The sequence below is a fragment of the Dendrobates tinctorius genome, unplaced genomic scaffold (genome assembly GCF_039654945.1).
Source record: "Dendrobates tinctorius isolate UK_male_01 unplaced genomic scaffold, ASM3965494v1 ptg000145l, whole genome shotgun sequence".
Lineage (NCBI taxonomy): Eukaryota > Metazoa > Chordata > Amphibia > Anura > Dendrobatidae > Dendrobates > Dendrobates tinctorius.
This window is the reverse complement of record NW_027361812.1, coordinates 10,835,726-10,858,259: the sequence shown is the minus strand read 5'-3', so window position 1 is coordinate 10,858,259 and position 22,534 is coordinate 10,835,726. Positions and strand designations below refer to the sequence as shown.

Below are 22,534 nucleotides of genomic sequence, written 5' to 3'. Positions count from 1 at the left end.
TGGGTGTTCAGCGGAGGGAAAGCAAAAACTGGTTGCCGGGACATTTGTAATATCATATTGTCAAAGGTGTATTCCCATCCCAGAGACTTATGACATATCCACAGGGGAAAAAACTGACGAGCACCTCTTATCAGAATGGAGCAAATGTGACAGGTACAAGCTGCTGTGACTATGATACACAAACCATAGGATGCAGCAGCACACTATACCTGGTAAAATGTGTGCAAACACTGAATATGTGAAGACGTTTAAGCTGCATTACATTAGAAAATGAAGATATTTGGAGCATAAGTTGACCAATTTGTGTGAGCTCATTAGCCACAACAAGACAGACTGATGGGAGAAGTGATCTGCCCACTAAGGAGGCAGTCACTACCTCCAAATGTACAGTGCAAAAAAAAAATTGACTAACACCTCCTATCAGAATAAAGCAAGTGTGAACGGGTACAACCTAAAAATGTAAACAAGGACAGCCTCCTTAACTGGCTCATCAGTTTGAGGCCTTGTCGTGGCTAATGGGCACATACAAATTGGCGAATGGCAGTAATGCAGTGTAATTGTTTCATACTTAATGCTTGCATGCATCTTAGCACATTCAGTGAATTGCACACTTTGGTTTATATCTACAGCACTAGGTCATTAATATCCGATAGATATGGGTCTCACCTCTACCACCTGCATCTATTTCAAGAACAGGGCTGCGGGTGTGAATGAAGACAGCCGTGCATGTGCGGCCGATCGCTCCATTACTGGCGGGGCAAGACAGCTCCTGGTCTTGATGCAGCTGTGGGTCCTAGAGGTGGGTCCTGATCTATCAGACATTTACGGAATACCCTGTGGATGGCTCATAAAGGTCCAATTTGAGAGTACACCTTTAAATAAATGTTTCTTAGGGAACATATCACAAAAAAAGCAGCCAATATATATAAAAAAAAAAAATCTTTATTTAAATATTCTGCACACACTGGCAAAAGAAGCGTAAAAAAACCTACATCAGACTGCACAGTGTGAGAAAACAGAATTTTCCCCCTATTCTAACTAAGGAAAAAATGAATATAAAACAGTCATCAGCAATTGGTGGGATTACAGAATGTCTAGTATGTGTAGAGAAACCTGTGCAGAATAGATCAAAAGAAAAACTTTTGTCCACACTAACCAGGTAAGGGGTTTTTGCTATGATTGTGATGAGGCAGCATCTCTAAATGAGACCACCACCCACAGGTAAAAAAAAAAAGCCCCTGAACTGATGAATGCCACCACTGGATGTCCACCAGATTGTTGGGTTAAAAAACAGACGCTGCCTAGAAAAATAGAAATAGTTTGGAAAAAATAAAAACGGAGGTCACATAATAATTAAAAAAAAAAAATACAAAATTGCAGATTAATAAATCCCACGTGTCAGATTTAAAGCTACAGTTCTTTACATACAGTAGTAGTGACATGGCAAATAAAAAATTCAATAAAACTTGTACAATTTTCGAATACATACAAAATACATTAAAAAAAACCCATGATTTTTACATTAATAAAAAAACATAAGTGAGAAATGAGAGATTGTTAAAGCAGAGGTTCTGTCTCATTCAGATTTGCATTTAAAGGGTTTGTCTAGTTTACAAAAATATTTTCAAAAACTTTATGAATTAGATTAAGAGTTAAAGGGAACCTGTCACCAGGTTTGGCTGATATAAGATGGGGCCGCTGCCTTTCAGGGCTTATCTACAGCATTCTATAATACTGTAGATAAGGTCACGATCCAACCTGAAAAATAAGAAAATCTTATGGGCGTACTTATCTGCCCTGTTGAGGGCAGAGTAAAGTACTGCAGTGCGCAGGCGCTGAGACTCTCTGACCTTTCACAGCGCCTGCGCACTGCAGTACTTTGCTCTGCCCTCAACAGGGCAAATAAGTATGCCTGCGCAGAAGATGTCGGGGAGAGATGAAGCAAGCAGGAGGGCGGCATCGCAAGACGATGGGAGGCGCCGGACCCAGACCTATGACACCCATCCAACCAGACTGCCCCCCAGGTGAGTATAATAAAACTTCTTTTTGCTATCTTGCAGGTTGGACCGGGGGCTTATGTACAGCATTACAAAATGCTGCAGATAAGCCCTGAAAGGCAGTGGCCGCATGTTATATCGGCGAAAACTGCTGACAGGTTCCCTTTAATAGAAAAGACAACCTCCATTCAGAACTCAGCACGCTCATGCATTACATGAACTGCCCAATAATTTCAATAAAACTTATGCAATGCTCCATTTCTCCTGCGGGAGTGCTGTGGGGTAATTGAACACTTCTCTTCAAACAGGAAACTCTTGTATTACAAAGGGGTTGTCCAAAGTCTATAACCTCAAATTCTGTCCAAAGTCCTATAGCTTCTACTTTGACCATGCCAACTTGTAGTCTTCTTTGAGAAGATAATGAGAAGTAATTCTCAATTACCATGTGTTAAATCCCAGCCTGAAACTGAACCACACATCAATGAAGATTTTACTAGGCCTTCACTTTTTCATATAACGTAGAGTTGATATTCATTTATTTTTTTTCCCCCATTTCTACAACTGAAAGTGATCATGACATATCTAAAAGGATAAATCCATATCCAGCAGAACATTTGTTGGGGGTTAGGTATTATTTTTTGTCATCTCAAAAAAAAAACAGACAACCCCTCCTTTAAAGCATACATATCAGCTGTTAAGAAGTCTTTAATGTACATTACACGTTAGATGTTACTCTACCACATATCGTCATTTATAGATGTAACAACGTAACATTTATATTCCTATACAAAATCACAAACAGACAATCCCTGCATGTGTTGTGACTGTCGAACAGCTGCGAGGCATGCAGCCGCAGGGACTCGAAAATAGTACTAGAGCACGCCAAAGACACACACAACAGCATGCTCAGATAATTTATCCAAGCATTCAAAAGTGACCAAAACATCAGCCAGAAAGCATTGGTACTGAGATGTGGTCTGTGGTCCCCACCTGCAGAACCACTCCTTTTTTGAGGGTGTCTTGATAATTGCCAATAATTTCCATCTGTTGTCTGTTCCATTTGCACAACAGCATGTGAAATTGATTGTCAATCAGTGTTGCTTCCGAAGTGGACAGTTTGATTTCACGGAAGTTTGATTGACTTGGGAGTTATATTCTGTTGTTTAAGTGTTCCCTTTATTTTTTTGAGCAGTGTATATACACACTCGTCAACACTGAAATTGCAACAAGAAGGAAAAGTCATGGAGTTATGGAAATCACAGGATGGACAAACACGGAAAAAAATGGAAACTAAATTTTCAAAGCATCATGATTTATTTAGCATCAAGTATGAGTGCCACCTGAACAGATTCCCAAACACTTACACGCCTTCCTTGGCTGATATCAGTGAAGTTAGTAATCGTTGTCTGAGGAATGCTCTGCAGCACTGAAAACACTTGGACAAATCATCAAGATCCACAGTTGGCAGCTCCCTTTGTAATCGTCGACCAATGACATCCAAGATATGCTCAATGGGAGACAAGTCCGGAGACGCTGCAGGTCATGGTAGCATGCTCAGATCAGGCAGGCTGCTCACAAGAGGACAAGAAATAAGTGGCATGGCATTGCCTAGTTGAATACTGGGGCCCTTTGAAGAAATTACAGTACTACTGGTTCCTCAACCTCATCAATGTAACTCCGAGCTGTTTGTGTACCTAGAATTAGACTAGAGGGGTCTGGCTACCATACATTACGCCACCCCAAAACAGATTTTCAGAAGCAGGACTGGTGTAAAGTGCCCTTTTGAAGGCCTCTTCATGACGTTTGACATGTGGTCTCCATATGTAGACCAGAGGCTGGAATAGAAGTCTAGCCACTTCAGCGATTAGATGCACTTGTCTTGGATGCAATGATAACTGAAGATTGGTTGGAGACCATGTGGGCAATACTAGGAAAAGGCCTTTATATAAGAACTCCTGGGATGATGTGCAGTTGCATAATGTACAGTAGCTGGACACCTCTAGTCTTCATCCCAGGTACACTAACAGCTCATCATACATTGATTTGGTTGTGGAACAAGTGGTACAGTCATTTCTCCAAAGTGTCAGAGGAGCCATTTTTTCAACACCACAACCCAACTCTGCCAGCAGCGGATGTTGATGATTTGCTCAAGTGTATTGAATGTGGCAGAACAATCCGCACTCATTAACAACCTCAATAATAGCAGCTAAGACGTGCAAAAGCAGGGATTTCTGCACTTGACACTCATATGGGATACTTAATAAATGGAGAGGTTTTGAAATATTTGTTTCCATTTTTGCATATCATTAAAGTGACCTTGACAGCTGATACAAGCTGCCCGATCCATGGGCAGGATGGATGGGGCACTGGCTGTATAGACTCAGTTATGTTTGACTCTCAAATGCTGCAGTGTTTCAGAGAGAAACATACTTTACCATGTCTGTCCATCCTGTGATTTCCATAATTCAGATTTCCTTCTTAGTGTTGCAATTTCAGTGCTGAGGAGTGTAGGACTTGGCTCTGGTAAAACAGAGCGCAAGAAAGAAAGAACAACGAAAAGAAAGCCATTTGTGTGTACAATTAGATGCTTCCTAAAAAAAAACCCAACAAAATAATTTGGGGTTTTGATCCTTTTAATGTTTTTAAAGCCAGATTCCTCTTTGATCTATTTAAAAAAAAAAACAAAAAAAACACAACTTTTTTTCCTAAAGCTTTTCAGAGTATCTTCACTTAGGGCAGACATGATGCTGTTTGTTGTGTGGCTGCAAGCACAGAAAACTAGAGAGCAATGAAAGTAAATAGAGTCTCAACGCTCGACTCATAAAGGCAGTTGTCACCCACCAAAGTATTTAAATGCACATGTCGCTCTTTCAAGGACAAGTGCAGCAACAGCTTTACATGGAATTGATAAGCAAATGAGGCTGAAGAACCATTGGTAGATCTGAAGCCTCTGTCACTCCAGCTCTATTCCTCACCTAGCACCACTTCCTCTTGCTTAACTATGGCTCTTATACCTGAAGGTGCACAGCATAGAGGCTATCAGTGAAACAGGAGGATGCGGTGCTGGGTGGGGAACAGAGCTGGAGTGACTGAAGCTTCAGTTCTACATCCTAATTTGCAAATCAATTCAAAACATTGATTTCTCAGTAACCGAGAAAGAGGTATTGCTAGACTTGTCTTTGAAACAGCTACATGCACATATAGTTTGGGAGGTGAAATCATGCCTACAGATCCATTTAACTTAACCTAAGTGGACTATGTTAGGTTAACAACCAACATCTATCCTCCCCACTACCAACATTATTCCCACTTTGTGCAGTAGTAGCATATTCCTCTTCTGTTATCTTCTGGAAATGGGATTAATGGAGCAAAAATCTGAATGGTTGCATAAGCAATAAATGAATCAGCATCTGACTGCTGTGACCCCCAACAATCACGAGATCGGGGCTTTTAAAGCTGAATGGAGTGGATGTAAGCATGCTTGACCTGAGGGCTACAAAGAACAGGATTTCATTACATCCGTACCTAGACCCATATACACACACTCAGCCAGAAGCTGTGAGATCTGGCCTGCTAAGCTGTGGGGTCTTATTGAGTGATTTTTGGGGGTCAAAGGTAAAAAAACAGACCTGCGGCTGATTTCACACTTCCCTATAAAATATGGACAGTGATGTACCGTATAAACTGGGGGCGGGGCTCCAGACCCAAACTTAACCTCATAGGCATATATGAGGTCTTTGAGTTCAGGTGAGGAGATCCATGGCCAGTCTGCAGATCGTGATCCATACTGGGAACACGGATGCCTGAAACCAGCCTAAAACAATAAGCTACAAAAAGAAATATAGTCTGATCTCTGCATAGAAGCTGCACACTACTAGGCAAATATTGACTTTGCAAGTAATTGCTGTTAAGCTGATCACTCTTTATAACATTCTGGAGTATATGCAAATTGCCATTAGAAAAAATGAAGCAGTAGACTTTGGAAAAATAAATATTTGTGTCATTCTCTAAACTTTTGGCCATGACTGTAAATAGACCAGAGCAAAAAAAAATTAATTCTGACCTGGTCATTTTAATGCTACAGAATAAATTTGTGATTTTCTGTTTCTCAAACACATCAAATCAGTATTTCAGAAATATGACTACTCAATACCAGCGTTCAGTGGATCCTAGCAAGAGAGTAGGGAGGGAAACGGATCTCGGTCTGACAAAGGCACGCTGGCACGAGGGCAGTCAGCGCAATCCACCAATCTACACCATATAGGCCAGAATGGTCTGCCTCCCTATAAAGATTTATGGTAAGAGATCGAGGAGGGAGTATTCATGTAACAACAATTAGCCATCATTAAACTCCATGTCGTTATCAACATCACATTTCTGTGAAGGTCACACATTATTTTCTGCCTATAGTCCTTCGTCTCACACTAGTGTGTCCTGCAGAATATACATTTATCTACACAAAGTGGTCACATAGACCTCTGTACACCGTGTATCTCACAGGCCTGAGGCCTCCAGACTGCGCCAAGGTAATAGGTGCTGGCAATGAGCGGCTGTCACTACAAATACTTATCTGTCACTGCGGAGGATGTTATGTGGAGTAGAAGGAGAGTTCATTAGAAGTAGAATTATGGGGTTATTCCAGGTATCATTTTCATTCTATAAGTCCTGAAAAGCTAATAGCAGTTTTGAAGAAAACGTATCATCAGAACAAAAAAAAAATCAGACCTATTACAATTTTCATACTGGCCATTGGGACTATTTTAAGCCCCCCATGCACTTCAGACTAACATTGGTGGGTTCGGCAGGCAGTCTAATATACAGGTGCATCTCACAAAATTAGATCAAAAAGTTCATTTATTTTAGTTCTTCAATACAAAAAGTGAAACTCATATTATATAGTCATTACAGAGTGATCTATTTCACGTGTTTATTCCTGCTAATGTTGATGACTATGGCTTACAGCCAATGAAAACCAAAAAGTCATTATCTCAGTAAAATTAGAATACTTTATGACACCAGCTTGAAAAATGATTTTAAAATCCAAAATGTTGGCCTACTGAAATGTATGTTCAGTAAATGCACTCAATACTTGGCCGGGGCTCCTTTTGCCAAAAGTACCAATACCTGGTTTAAAAACAACATTATCACTGTGCTTGATTGGCCAGCAAACTAGCCTGACCTTAACCCCATAGAGAATCTATGGGGTATTGTCAAGAGGAAGATGAGAGACACCAGACCCCACAATGCAGACGAGCTAAAGGCTGCTATCAAAGCAACCTGGGCTTCTATAACACCTCAGCAGTGCCACAGGTTGATCGCCTCCATGCCACGCCACATTGATGCAGTAATTGATGCCAAAGGAGCCCGACCAAGTATTGAGTGTATTTATTGAACATACATTTCAGTAGGCCAACACTTCGGACTTTAAAATAATTTTTCAAGCTGGTGTTATAAAGTATTGTAATTTACTGAGATAATGACTTTTGGGTTTTCATTGGCTGTAAGCCGTAATCATCAACATTAACAGAAATAAACACGTGAAATAGATCACTCTGTAATAACTCTATATAATATATGAGGTTCACTTTTTGTATTGAAGAACTGAAAAATTAACTTTTTGATGATATTCTAATTTTGTGAGATGCATCTGTATATGGGGGGCCCAGACAGATGATTGTCAGGGGAATTAAATATGCCAGTCCTTTAGACGTCCCTGAGATAAGCCACTGCCAGACATGTCATATCAGAACACAGGAGACATCAGCAGAACGAGTGCTTTAGTGTATGGGGACACGAACGCGATACCTGCCGGCCAAATGGACAAACCATCCATAGCGTATGAGGAACTTTAGACTTGTACCTCCTGTACTTTACAAAATACTTTCATAAATCTCATTATGATCAGGTTACAGTGGCAAGTAACCTCTCTATACACCCCAGGTAACATAGGATCCATCATTCACAATAGGTGAATGTCACAACTCGCCTACTCCCTCTCCCTTCTAAATCACTTTTGCACTTAAACATAACACATTTCAATACAAAAGATAGGGTCTGAGTTAGTCGGTGTACTTTTTCTGTTTTCTAATACAGATTGTGATCTGAAAAATTAAAAGCATTACAAAAAAAACTACATTTAACATAAAATACTGATGCAAGCAATAAGTCTTTTCCTGATTATACATTCCTTTTAAAGTAAATTGTTTTAATATCATCATGATAGTTGCTGTTGCTAAACTATAATGTTGGGGGGGCTGGGCTCTGAACACAATCACTCCCCTTCACCCTCTGGCAGCTGAAAGTATCGTTTCTTACAGCCGAGTCTTCTCAGCTTCACTCATATGCTCCTACAGAGGCTGTGCCGGCTTCAGAGCAGGGTTTGCAAGCTGCAAGGATGCATGTCTTGCCTAGGAGATTAAAGTGGTCGGTAACCCAAGCAACAAGCTATACACTACAGAATTAAAAATCCCTCAGTTCTTGAGAGCGATGAGGATTTTTAATAAGAGGTAAATTTAAAGTTGTTTTCCCAAGCGCTTTCTAATTCTATCCATTTGATAAGATGAAACAAGCCCTTTAAATGCACTTAAAAGGAAAACAAATAGAAATCTGCCATTTTAAGTATCAGACAGGAGTCAGATCATTCCACTAAGTGAGAAATATTTACCAGTTTCAGACAAACTGATGAATATTGCCTTCTCTTATCTATAAAATATGTTTGGCTTTTTTATAATTACAATTTGCAAAGTAAGACCTGGTAGGCGTACATCGTAACCAGCCCTGGGTCGTAAATCACAGAAACGCTGATGGATTTGATTTATCAGCACTGATAGCGAGTCCTGAGCGTTGGAGATCGGCCGACATTCCACTGACGTTCACAACACAAGGCTTATTTCAGGTTTCGTGTGGCACCCCTGACAAATCCGCTTATGTTTCAGAAGGCGGTCTGTTCTAGAAAAAGCCTAATGGAGACAGAAAAAAATGCAATTATATAATCAGAATCTAAATGACCAACATGTGGCCCTCCAGCAAGCCCTCTGTGGTAGATACAAGAAAAGACTGCCAATTGCTGCTGCATCTGTATTGCTGCGTTAACAGTTTTTCTCAGTAGAAACTCTCCAGAAAACAGAGTTCAAAAACCACAAATTTTGATTGGAAAATTTGAAAACAACAACAACACAGCACGAATATATACCCTAAAAGGTGCCCATAAAGATCTGAGCCATTTGTGAAATGCTCGTTTAGCAGACAGCCATCTCTCCAGACTCCTCTATAAGCATGAAACATCGGCTAAGTGTTCATGTGGTATCAATAGGGAGAGAGGAGTAAGCAGTGGCTTATGTGCCGGCAGATAACCGTGGCCCATGGATATGTCTGACCTAGGCACCAAGGGCTTAAGCTGCACACTTACCAAGATCGTACTGCTGTTATATGTATAAACAGAACCGAAGCTTACACTGTGTTCCAAATTATTATACAAAAAATATTTCCTCCTATTTTCTCTAAATTACCTATATGAATTGCAGTCATTGTTATTTTCCAGTCATCTAATATTCTAGTATAATTGTAATGTTTTTGAACAAACTGCCTATGAAAACAGTATATTTTTAAAAATAAACACTCAAAATGGATGTTCCTAATTATTATGCACAGCAGAGTTTTCAACCTTTTTATTTTGAACAAAAAAATGGTGAATTGTGAAATTATAAGCATTATCAGCTTATTACAAAATGAAATCAAACAGTTTTCAAGTCAAAACTTTATTCTAGGTGATGTTACATTTGCACATAGGACCCCTTGTTGGAAAGAAGCTTCTGAACTCTCTCGTCCATTGAATTTGTCAGTTTTTGGATGGTTTGTGCTCCAATTGTTTTGCATGTGGACAGAATTCCCTCCCAGAGCTGTTGCTTAGATGTGAACTGCCTCCCGCCATCATAGACACTCCTTTTGATGATGCTCCAGAGGTTCTCAATGGGGTTGAGGTCAGGGGAAGATGGTGGCCACACCATAAGTTTGTCCTCTTTTATGCCCATAGCAGCCAGAGATGCAGATGTGTTATTTGCAGCATGAGACGGTGCATTATCATGCATGAAAATGATCTTGCTGCGGAAAGCACGGTTCTTCCTCTTGAACCATGGCAGGAAGTGCTGTTTTAGAAACTCCTCAGATTATGGAGTTCATCTTTACCCCTTCAGGGATCCTATAGGGGCCGACAATCTCTCTCCCCATGATTCCAGCCCAAAACATTACTCCACCTCCTCCTTGTTGGCGCCTTAGTCGTGTTTTCATGGGGTGTCCATCAACCAGCCATCCTCCACTCCATCCATCTGGACCATCGAGCGTAGCACGGCACTCATCGGTGAACAAAACAGTTTGGAAGTCAGTCTTCATGTATCGTTTGGCCCACTGGAGCCGTTTCTGCTTGTGTGCAGTGGATAGAGGTGGTCGACAGGATGGCTTACGCACAGCTGCAAACCTCTGAAGGACCCTGCATCTTGTTGTTCGGGGAACGTTGGAGGCACCAGCAGCTTCAAAAACTTGTCTGCTGCTATGACAAGGCATTTTTGCAGCTGCTCTTTTAACCTGACGCAATTGCCTGTTGGAAAGAGTCCTCAATTTTTCCTTATCAGCACGCACACGTGTGTGCTGGGAATGAGCTACATACTTCTTGATTGTGCGATGATCACAATGAAGTGTCTTGGCAATGTTGATTGTAGTCATGCCTTGACCTAAATACTCCACAATTTGTTGCTTCTCAGCAGCCGACACATCCTTTTTCTTTCCCATTTTGGCTAAAAATATAGACTGCTTAATAATGTGGAACAGCCTTCTTAAGTAGTCTTGCCTTTATTTGGACACGCCTGCCAAACTAATTTGAACAGGTATCTGCCATTGCTTTCAGTGATATAAAGAGCCCTGACACACATCACCATCAATGAGTTTAAATGACAAACAAAAAAATTCTAACCTTACCACTCCTAAACTCTTTTTGCATAATAATTTGGAACACAGTTTACATCCTTAGACATTTTTGAGATGACTTGGGCATGATGATCTCTTCTAACCCTAATTTAGAAACTAAGTCTATAAAGAGATTGCATTTAGGAAAATATGATTGCATTCCTCCAGAAACGTGTCACTCTAGTCCAAAGATGATCAACCAACAGCCCAGGCGGCCCAGTACAGATTGCCAGTGGGCAGCAGTGCTTAACTAGTGCAGTTTTCCTCGGCCATTTAACTTTTGGACGACGAAGAACAGTGCGCATGCAGCGTTCAGTACTGAACATCGTTGCGGCACACAGAGAGATGGATTAGTCAGCACCACGTCAGCCTGCATGGCCTAAATGTGCAATCATTGCCGGCAACATCTCTGGAATTGTCTCCCATTGAGGACATATGGGCCATCATTGATAAGCAAGTTCAATCAGTGTAGCAGAATATTCCTACCCAACAATAGCCTAAGGCCTCTTTCACACTTCCGTTTTTTTTGGTCAGTTGCAATCTGTGAAAAAAATGCGAGAGAGGGAGAGGGAGAGGGAGAGGGAGAGGGAGAGGGAGAGGGAGAGGGAGAGGGAGAGGGAGAGGGAGAGGGAGAGGGAGAGGGAGAGGGAGAGGGAGAGGGAGAGGGAGAGGGAGAGGGAGAGGGAGAGAGAAAGAAAAATTTTTCCTGAACGCGATTTGGGGTTAAATTTCTGGAAAGGATATTCTTCCGGGCATGCTCAGTGTAAAAAAAGCGGATCCGTGCAGACAAAAAAAAACGTTTCATTGTCCGTCCACTCGAGTAAGCGGACGCCAAAATTTTGGCGGATCTGTCAAAAAACGGATCAAAATCCGCCACTAATGCAAGTCAATGGGATCCGTTTTTTTTCTGCAAAACGGTGGATTTTGACTGATGGAAACAAACAGAAGTGTGAAACAGGCCTTATTGATAACATGCAAAGGTGTGTAAGTTTAGGAATTTCAGTGTGTGGTGCACATATTGAATAAATGGAGATATGAAAAATTTGTTTCCTTTTTTTCCCTCAATGCATTTAATCCATTTATCTACCGTGTGTGGTGTGTGTATAATATATCTTTTTTTTTTTTTTGGGGGGGGGGGGGGGGGGGGATTTTTTTGTGTAGTTGAACAATTTAAATATAAGTGTGCATAAGTGTGAATGCCCTCTTATGATTGGGGATGTGGTTCAGTATTCGCTACTCACATTTACACTCATGGTAAATGGTAGTCAGTGAACAGCTGCCATCATTTACAGGGATTCAGATTAACCCTATATAACATTCAGCTGTTCTGATATAATTTTCTTGACATTTTCTTAGTTGCATTTTACAGCAAAATCCATGGTCCATAAACAGCTTACAACAGAGCAAAGAGATCTCATGGTTGAAAGTTATCAGTAAAGAGATGGGGACAAAATTTTTCTTCCAATGCATTACAAATATACATTACAATTATACATACTACAGATCCTCTCCTCCTTTGGCATCAAAGACCTCACCCTATCCTGGATATCCTCATACGGCCGGAGTCACACTACAGCAAGATACGGCAGAGTCTCGCATGTAAAAACCAAGCTCTGGCACCGGCACTCCGGAGCGGAGCGTGCAGCTCCATGTATCGCTGTGCGGCTGCACGCTCCGCTCCAGAGTGCCGGCGCCAGAGCATGGTTTTAACCTGCGAGACTCGGCCGTATCTCGCTGTGTGTGATCCCGGCCTACCTCTCCAACCGCACATTCAGCGTCTCCCACTCCCACACTACCTCCTCATCCCACCCTCTCTCTGTTGGAGTCCACCAAGGCTCTCTTCTAGGACCCCTACTCTTCTCAATTTATGCCCGACTAATTCATCTCTCTCCTCGCTACTCCTCCGTTTCTCCCCTCTGCAAATCTCTTCACTGGCTCCCATTTCCTCACCGTATCCAGTTCAAATTAGTAATACTGACCTACAAGGTCATCTATAACCTGTCTCCCCCATATATCTCTGAACTAATCTCCCGATACCTTCCCTCACAAAATCTCCGATCCTCCCAAGACCTCCTTCTCTCCTCCACACTTATTCGCTCCTCACCCAACCGCCTCCAAGACTTCTCCCGAATAGCCCCCATCCTCTGGAATTCTTTGCCCCAACATGTCCGACTATCAACCACATTCGGATCCTTCAGATGCAACCTGAAAACCCACCTCTTCAAGAAAGCCTACAGCCTGCAACGACCCCACTACCTCCTCACCACTACCGGAGATATCACCTCAACCAACACCGGAGCTGCTCCAACCCCCCAACCTACTGTCTCCTTTCCCACCATCCTGTAGCATGTAAGCCCGAAAGGGCAGGGTCCTCTCCCCTCTGTATCAGTCTGTGATTGTAAGTTTGTTTACTGTAAGTGATATCTGTAATTTGTATATAACCCCTTCTTATGTACAGCACCATGGAATCAATGGTGCTATATAAATAAATAATACAATGGAAAACTGTGAAGAAGGTTATCAAGAAGTTGCCTAAATTAGTCACAACAGGGGAAGAGTCCTGAGGAGAGAATTTGCATATTCCCAGTGACTTCTGGGATAAGTGAAGAGTCTCCACGAGCTCAACGACCACTGGATTTTGGCCGTTGCAGCTGAAAAGAGGAAATCGGTAAACCAGGGGAAGAGTCCTGAGGAGAGAATTTGCATATTCCCAGTGCCTTCTGGGATAAGTGAAGAGTCTCCGCAAGCTCAACGATCACTGGATTTTGGCCGTTGCAGCTGAAAAGAGGAAATCGGAAAACCGCGCGCCGGTATTTTGGCTCCGTTTTCATTGCTTTGAAAGCTCTTTAATAACAATATGGAAGAGGCCAGGAGCCATTTGGTGAGCTGCATTTCCTGCTACATAGACTTAACAGTCGAAAAGCCAAACTTCACATGCCACAAATGCAAGCTTGGGTCCCTGTTGGATGAAAAGTTGCAAAATCTCGAAGAGAGGTTAGGTGCATCGGCTGTCTTGGAGAAGTACAAGGAAACTTCAGCGTACACTTGAAGGCTGGACTGAGGTGGAATTAACCAGTATTGGCAATATTGGTGCACGTTAATGATACGCAATGCGTAACCAGCTTTGTCTTTTTTGTGTCCGAATGGCCACGACTTTCGACTAACCTCTGCACTAATCCGTACCTCCCACTCCCGACTCCAAGACTTCTCCCGTGCTGCTCCTATCCTCTGGAATGCTCTACCCCAAGAAATTAGGACTAACCACAATTTGCATAGTTTTAGGTGCTCCCTCAAAACACATTTGTTCAGAGCGGCTATCACGTTCACTAATCAAAGTCATTCTACAGTTGTGGCCAAAAGTATTGACACCCCTGCAATTTTGTCAGATAATACTCAGTTTCTTCCTGAAAATGATTGCAATCACAAATTCTTTGGTATTATCTTCATTTAATTTGTCTTAAATGAAAAAACACAAAAAGAGAATGAAGCAAAAAGCAAAAGATTGATCATTTCACACAAAACTCCAAAAATGGGTCAGACAAAAGTATTGGCACCCTCAGCCTAATACTTGGTTGCACAACCTTTAGCCAAAAACAGGATTTTTTGGGTTGCTTACCGTAAAATCTGTTTCTCGGAGCCTTCATTGGGGGACACAGAGACCATGGGTGTATGCTGCTGCCACTAGGAGGCTGACACTATGCACAAAAAAAGGTTAGCCCCTCCTCCGCCATATACACCCCACCGACCGGCAGGAAGTTCCTCAGTTAGTCAGAAAGCAGTAGGAGAAGTAACAGAATAGATTGAGAACAGAACAAACAACTCAACTGTAACAAACCGACAAACATAAGAACAGGAGTTGTAGAACATGCGAGGGTGCTGTGTCCCCCAATGAAGGCTCCGAGAAACAGATTTTACGGTAAGCAACCCAAAAAATCCTGTTTTCTCGTTCGCCTTATTGGGGGACACAGAGACCATGGGACGTCCCAAAGCAGTCCCTGGGGTGGGAAACAAACTTCCATCAGGCCAGTGGACTCGCCACCGCAGCCTGCAGAATCCTTCTACCTAGGCTGGCGTCCGCCGAAGCGTAGGTGTGGACCCTGTAGAATTTCACAAAGGTGTGAACCGATGACCACGTTGCAGCCTTGCAAAGCTGCAGCGCGGAAGCTCTGTGGCGCACCGCCCAGGAGGCACCCACCGCCCGGGTAGAGTGCGCTCTGACCCCTGGAGGGGCCAATCGATGCTTGACCCGGTATGCCTCCAAAATTGCCGATCTGATCCAGCGCGCAATAGTGGCCTTTGAGGCTGGGTGACCTTTCCTCGCCCCGTCAGGAATGATGAACAGAGAGTCTGACTTCCGCAAGGAAGTCGTCCGGGCTAGATAGACTCTCAATGCCCTGACTAGGTCCAGCTTGTTCAAGGACCGCTCCCGAGGGTGAGCTGGGCTCGGGCAGAAGGATGGCAGAACAATGTCCTGATTGAGGTGAAACGAAGATACCACCTTCGGAAGAAAAGAGGGCGGAGGCCGCAGAACTACCTTGTCCTGATGAAGGACCAAAAAAGGAGAGCGGCAAGAAAGTGCTGCTAATTCCGTCACGCGCCGGATGGAGGTAATGGCCACCAGAAAGGCCACTTTCCAAGAAAGGAGGGAAAGGGAAACGTCCCTGAGAGGTTCAAAAGGAGGACCCTGCAGAACCTGAAGAACCAAATTAAGATCCCAAGGATCCACGGGAGCTCGGTACGGAGGAACCGTGTGAGCCACACCCTGGAGGAAGGTTTTGACCTGGGGCCGGGAGGCCAGCGTTTTCTGAAATAAAATGGACAGTGCCGAAACTTGACCCTTCAAGGAACTGAGAGCAAGCCCCGCATCCAGCCCTGCCTGCAGAAACGCCAGAATAGAAGGGAGCGAAAAAACCAAGGGCGCGATGTCATTGGTCTCACACCAGGAGAAATAGGCTTTCCAAGTACGGTAATAGATCTTCGAAGAAGAAGGCTTTCTGGTGCGGATCATGGTATGAATCACCCGATCAGAGAATCCTGCCCGTCTCAAAACCTCGGTCTCAACAGCCACGCCGTTAAATTGAGCGACCTAGAATTGGGGTGGCAAATCGGGCCTTGAGACAGCAGATCTGCCCTGTCTGGAAGCTTCCAGGGGGCGTCCGCGAGAAGGTTGACAATGTCCGCGAACCAAGACCTTCTGGGCCAATTCGGGGCGATGAGGATGACTGGAATCCCCTCTGCTTTGATTTTCTTCAACAACTTGGGAAGAAGAGGCAGAGGAGGGAACAGGTAGGGGAGCTCGAACTGTGACCAAGGGACGGCCAGAGCGTCGGCGCCCACTGCCAGAGGGTCCCGAGACCTGGACACGAATCGTGGGACTTTCCTGTTGAGGCGAGATGCCATGAGGTCTACATCCGGAGTTCCCCACCGACGGCAGAGCAGATGAAACACCTCCGGATGTAGGGACCATTCCCCTGCCGCGAGACCCTCGCGGCTGAGGAAATCGGCGTCCCAGTTGTCCACGCCGGGAATGTGAACCGCGGAAATTGTTGGAACAAAGGTCTCTGCCCATTGAAGAATTCTGGACACTCCCGCCAGAGCTGAGACACTCCGTGTCCCCCCTTGGCGGTTGATATACGCCACCGCTGTGGCATTGTCTGTCTGAATCCTGACAGGCAGGCCCTTGAGGCGCCTTTCCCAGTGGACGAGAGCTAGATGGATCGCTCGTATCTCTAGGACATTGATCTGCAGAGCTGATTCCTGAGTCGACCATCGACCCTGAACAGTGTGATTGCGGAACACTGCACCCCAGCCGATGAGGCTGGCGTCCGTAGTGACAATCTGCCAGTGAACGGGAAGAAAAGACCGCCCCAAGAGAATGAGGGGAGACGTCAACCACCAGTTGAGAGACCGCTTGATCCGGCATGAAAGGAGAACCGGACGATCCAGAGACAGAGCCGACCTGTTCCACCTGGACAAAATGGCCTGCTGGAGTGGCCTGGCGTGAAATTGGGCAAAGGGAACTGCCTCTATCGCCGCCACCATCTTCCCCAGGACCCTCATGGCTGTCCTGAGGGATGGAAATCGTGTGATCTGTAATGATCGCACGCCCTGCTGCAGGGAAAGGATCTTGTCTTGTGGGAGAAATACCCTTGACCGACGAGTGTCGAACAGAAGGCCCAGAAACACAAGGCGTTGAGTAGGGACCAGACAGGACTTTTTCCGGTTGACGATCCACCCAAAACTGGACAGGGTGTCTAGAACGATCGCCACACTTAGGCAGGCCTGTTGAAAGGAGGGAGCCTTAATCAGGATATCGTCGAGGTACGGAAAAAGAACGAGACCTCTGATCCTCAACAAGGCCATCAACGCCGCCATAATCTTCGTGAAGACTCTGGGAGCGGTGGCGAGCCCGAAAGGAAGCGCGACGAACTGGTAATGTTCGTGGTGAATCGCAAACCGCAGGAACTTCTGATGTCTGGGAAATATGGGCACATGTAGATAGGCATCTTGGATGTCTATGGAACCCATGAATTCCTGCTCCTCCATGGAAGCAATTACCGAGCGTACAGACTCCATCCGGAAGTGGCGAAGGCGAACTCTCTTGTTGAGTAACTTGAGATCCAAAATGGGCCGAACTGCCCCGTCCTTTTTCGGCACCACAAACAGGTTTGAATAAAACCCTGTGAAGCGTTCCGATTCGGGAACGGGCACAATCACCCCGGAACTGAGAAGAGAGGCGATGGCCGAACAGAACCCCGGGACCAAGGCCGGATCCCTCGGCGGACGGGATTGGAAGAAGCGATCCCGTGGAAGAGAAATGAACTCTATTTTGTATCCTGTTGATACAACCTCTCTGACCCAAGCGTCCTCTACTGAGGCGAGCCAGACGTCGCTGAAGAAAAGAAGTCGACCTCCCAATTGGAAGGGACCCACGGGAGACCGATGGTAGTCATGCGGATGTAGACCGTCCAGATCTAGATCTGGACGGTCTTCCCTGGGAAGAGTGGGACCGCCAGGACGGAGTGGGCCTGAAGGAAACCTTCTTTCTTTCCTGACGTGCCTGTGGCCTTTGCTGGTTGGAAGGGACGAAACTGACGCCTTGGAGGAGGTCTGCGAGGCTTGAAGGGGAGAAGAGAACTCGTACCTCCGGTAGCGTCCTTAATAATCTGATCCAATTGTGATCCGAAGAGACGCACTCCCTGAAAAGGCAGATTGGTAAGAGACTTTTTAGAGGACAAGTCCGCCTGCCAGGCCTTGAGCCAAATTGTACGTCGGATTTCCACGATGTTACTTGACGCCTGAACTGCGCAAGATGCGGCATCCAGGGAGGCAGAAAGCAGATAATCCCCCGCATGGGAAATCTGATTGGCGAGATCGGCCAAATGCTCTGGTCGTGCCTTATCCAGAATGCCCTGCCGAAGGTCGTCTGCCCAAGTGGATATGGCCTTTGCTGCCCAAGAAGAAGCAAAGACTGGACATACCGCTGCTGATGCCGCTTCGAAGGCAGATTTTGCTAGAGATTCTATGATCCTATCATTAGAATCTTTTAGAGACGCCACACCTGACAGCGGAAGAACCGTATTATTACAAAGTCTGGACACGGGAGGGTCCACCGAGGGAGATGCGGCCCAGTTGTCCGTGAGCTCTTTAGTAAACGGGTACAGTACGCCGAGACGCTTTCCTCTTTGAAAGCGTCTGGTCGGATCTCCTCTCTCCTTTGTAAAAATCTTTCCAAACTCAGAATGGAAGGGAAACACCCTGGATGGTGTTTCCGCCCGTCTGAACGAAACCTCCTGATCTGAGGATTTCGCAGGGGCGTCAGCGATGTCAAAGGTATGGTGAATCGCGGCAATGAGGTTTTGCACCGTAACCTTCATGTTCGCATCCTGGTCCGAATCCAGCTCTAAGACCCCTTCCGATTCCGAAAGCGCTTCGCCTGACTCGGGAGAGGAGGCCTGAGAGGGAGACTGCTGGGGACTATGGGGTGAGGTAGGACGAGGGGAGGACTCCGCCTGGAGGTCCTGCCTGGGCCTCTTGCGACTGCCGCTGGCTGGCTCAGATGGGACGTCCTGAGACGTGCTGGGTCCCGCCGAAGCTCCCAAGGGCAACTTGTCCAGAACGGCTACTAGGGACTGAGACACCTTGGTGAGGTCTGCCACTGACTGTGATAGAGGCCCAGCCCGGCATGGGGGGCTCACTCACCACTGGGGCTATGGATGGCTCCTGAGCGGCGTCGGGCTGGATTGGATTGCTACAGTCCAGGCAGAGGGGAGTGGACTGACCTGAGGGAAGTTTGCGATTGCAAGAAGAGCACGCAAAGTACTTGACTAAGGTGCCAGAGGAGGCAGGGGGACGAGCGCGGTCAGACTTAGAATTAGACATACTGACGGACAGTCACTGAAGCCTTGCCGGAAGGTTGGGGGACAGAAGGCAGAGGAGGGTGTCAGTCTGCAGTATGCAGAGCTACTCACGGTCCGGTGTCCTATCGCAGCTTCCAATAAATGGAGATGCACGGTTCGTCCGGCTTGCAGGGGCACGGCTGAGGGAACAGCGTCCGGCTGACAGGCTGCGAAAATGGCGGCAGCCAGAGAGGAGCCGAGCAGGAAGCGCGCGCTTTCCTGCAGATGCAGAGGAGGGAGGTAGGCGGGGCTAGGCGCCGATGATAAAAATGGTGCCGCCCGCTAAGATTGTAGGGTGGGAAGGACGGCGCCGCCTCCGGGACGCTCAACCTGAGGGGAGGCCGTGGGCGGGCTTAGAGCGGGCGGGAGGGAAGCCCGCCCGAGAATGGAGAAGGGGGGCGTGGCCGCGACGCCGGACAAGGCCCCAGATGAAGCCGGGGCCTGGATTAGAAGAGGCGGCCGCCTGTCAGCACAGGGCGGCGCGGAGGCGTCGCAGAACCGCCGCGGTGGCTGCTACTGAGGACAGCTAGGACCCGGCAGAGGGGGGGGAAAGAGCTGTCCGATAACCAGCCAGGGCCTAAATAGCTGCAGCGGCCGCCTGGAGGCGACGCGGAGGCGTCGCAGCACTGTCACAGCGACCGCTGCCGAAGAATCCATGGAGTGGCCTGGCGTGGAACCCGCAGGGGAGAATGGGACTCAGGTCTCATACTTACCCTCCTGATCCGTTTCATCCAGCGTACTGTTTCAAGGAGAGTAACCTGAGCCTCAACCGACCGGCTCTGGTAGGCGAGTGGGTGGGAGACGGGGAGCGAGGACCATCTGGAACGCCACATCCATGTTAGGGGTCTTGGTCCTGCTGTAGACTTATGAGGATACGGGGTGGCAGTACACGCCGTACTCATAGTCTCTTTGTGGGACTACAGATGTGACTATTCACACTGTATCCCTCCGGAAAAACCTGAAAAGAAACGACGCACATCGAGGTAGATATGGGTCTAATCAAAGACCCGTGTCCACCTCCTACTGACACTAAGCTAAACTGAGGAACTTCCTGCCGGTCGGTGGGGTGTATACGGCGGAGGAGGGGCTAACCTTTTTTTGTGCATAGTGTCAGCCTCCTAGTGGCAGCAGCATACACCCATGGTCTCTGTGTCCCCCAATAAGGCGAACGAGAAATAACTGAGACCAACTGCTTCCAGTAACCATCAATGAGTTTCTTACAATGCTCTTCTGGAATTTTAGACCATTCTTCTTTGGCAAACTGCTCCAGGTCCCTGATATTAGAAGGGTGCCTTCTCCAAACTGCCATTTTTAGATCTCTCCACAGGTGTTCTATGGGATTCAGGTCTGGACTCATTGCTGGCCACCTTAGAAGTCTCCAGTGCTTTCTCTCAAACCATTTTCTAGTGCTTTTTGAAGAGTGTTTTGGGTCATTGTCCTGCTGGAAGACCCATGACCTCTGAGGGAGACCCAGCTTTCTCACACTGGGCCCTACATTATGCTGCAAAATTTGTTGGTAGTCTTCAGACTTCATAATGCCATGCACACAGTCAAGCAGTCCTCTGCCAGAGGCAGCAAAGCAACCCCAAAACATCAGGGAACCTCCGCCATATTTGACTGTAGGGACCGTGTTCTTTTCTTTGAATGCCTCTTTTTTCTCCTGTAAACTCTATGTTGATGCCTTTGCCCAAAAAGCTCTACTTTTGTAACATCTGACCAGAGAACATTCTTCCAAAACATTTTAGGCTTTTTCAGGTAAGTTTTGGCAAACTCCAGCCTGGCTTTTTTATGTCTCGGGGTAAGAAGTGGGGTCTTCCTGGGTCTCCTTTTCATTCAGACGCCAACGGATAGTACGGGTTGACACTGTTGTACCCTCAGACTGCAGGGCAGCTTGAACTTGTTTGGATGTTAGTCAAGGTTCTTTATCCAACATCCGCACAATCTTGCATTGAAATCTCTTGTCAATTTTTCTTTTCCGTCCACATCTAGGGAGGTTAGCCACAGTGCCATGGGCTTTAACCTTCTTGATGACACTGAGCACGGTAGACACAGGAACATTCAGGTCTTTGGAGATGGACTTGTAGCCTTGAGATTGCTCATGCTTCCTCACAATTTGGTTTCTCAAGTCCTTGGTCTTCTTTCTTTTCTCCATGCTCAATGTGGTACACACAAGGACACAGGACAGAGGTTGAGTCAACTTTAATCCATGTCAACTGGCTGCAAGTGTGATTTAGTTATTGCCAACACCTGTTAGGTGCCACAGGTAAGTTACAGGTGCTGTTAATTACACAAATTAGAGAAGCATCACATGATTTTTCGAATAGTGCCAATACTTTTGTCCACCCTCTTTTTTATGTTTGGTGTGGAATTATATCCAATTTGGCTTTAGGACAATTCTTTTTGTGTTGTTTCATTTAAGACAAATTAAATGAAGATAATAACAAAGAATTTGTGTTTGTAATCATTTTCAGGAAGAAACTGAGTATTATCTGACAAAATTGCAGGGGTGTCAATACTTTTGGCCACAACTGTATGTGTAAGTGTGCGTGTGTAGCCCATTCACTATCTCCATCCATCCTTCACTCCCTCAAGATGGCTGGACCTTCATTGTAAATACACAATTGTAAATAACATACCTGTACTTTGTATCTCCCTCACTTCATTGTAGATTTAAGGTCTCACGAGCAGGGTCGTCTTATTTTGCTTTAATTATTGTATTGTTAACGTTGTTACTTATGACTTGTGTTTTGAAACTATTAAACTGTAAAGCGCTGTGGAATATATATATATATATAGATTATTATTACATTGAAGATAATTAAGGAAGGTGAAGAGTTCTTAGAGCAGAATTATCTCTTCATGTTACAGAAAGAGAAGAAATTCGAAGTGCACCGGAAGAAGCAGAGGACTGGAACCATGTGACCCAGAGAAGCAGGAGGATCGGGAGGCAGTCAACGCCCATACTGCTCAGGAACCAGTACCAGGCTCTTACGCAGGAGAACAATGAAGACATACATCAGGATAAGACTTTGCCCACAAACAGCAACCTTGTACACCTTCAGAGTCCTCCTGGATGGAGAAAGAAAAACGTTGTGAAGAAGAAACGGAGAGTGGTGGTCATGGGGGATTCCCTGTTGAGAGGAACAGAGGCCGCTATCTGCAGACCGGATATAACTTCAA

At 45.5% G+C, this 22,534-nt stretch overlaps 1 protein-coding gene across 3 annotated transcripts in view; it reads right to left on the bottom strand.

Annotated features, from left to right (window-relative positions):
• Nucleotides 1-7,787: 7,787 nt before the first annotated feature.
• Nucleotides 7,788-22,534, bottom strand: part of ZNF740 (zinc finger protein 740) — a 75,995-nt gene continuing 61,248 nt past the window's right edge. For all 3 annotated transcript variants that reach the window (XM_073546176.1, XM_073546178.1, XM_073546177.1), the window contains one exon: nucleotides 7,788-8,956. In XM_073546176.1, coding sequence (XP_073402277.1) covers nucleotides 8,870-8,956 — 87 coding nt within the window. In that variant the 3' untranslated portion in view covers nucleotides 7,788-8,869. The remainder of the gene's footprint in view (nucleotides 8,957-22,534) is intronic.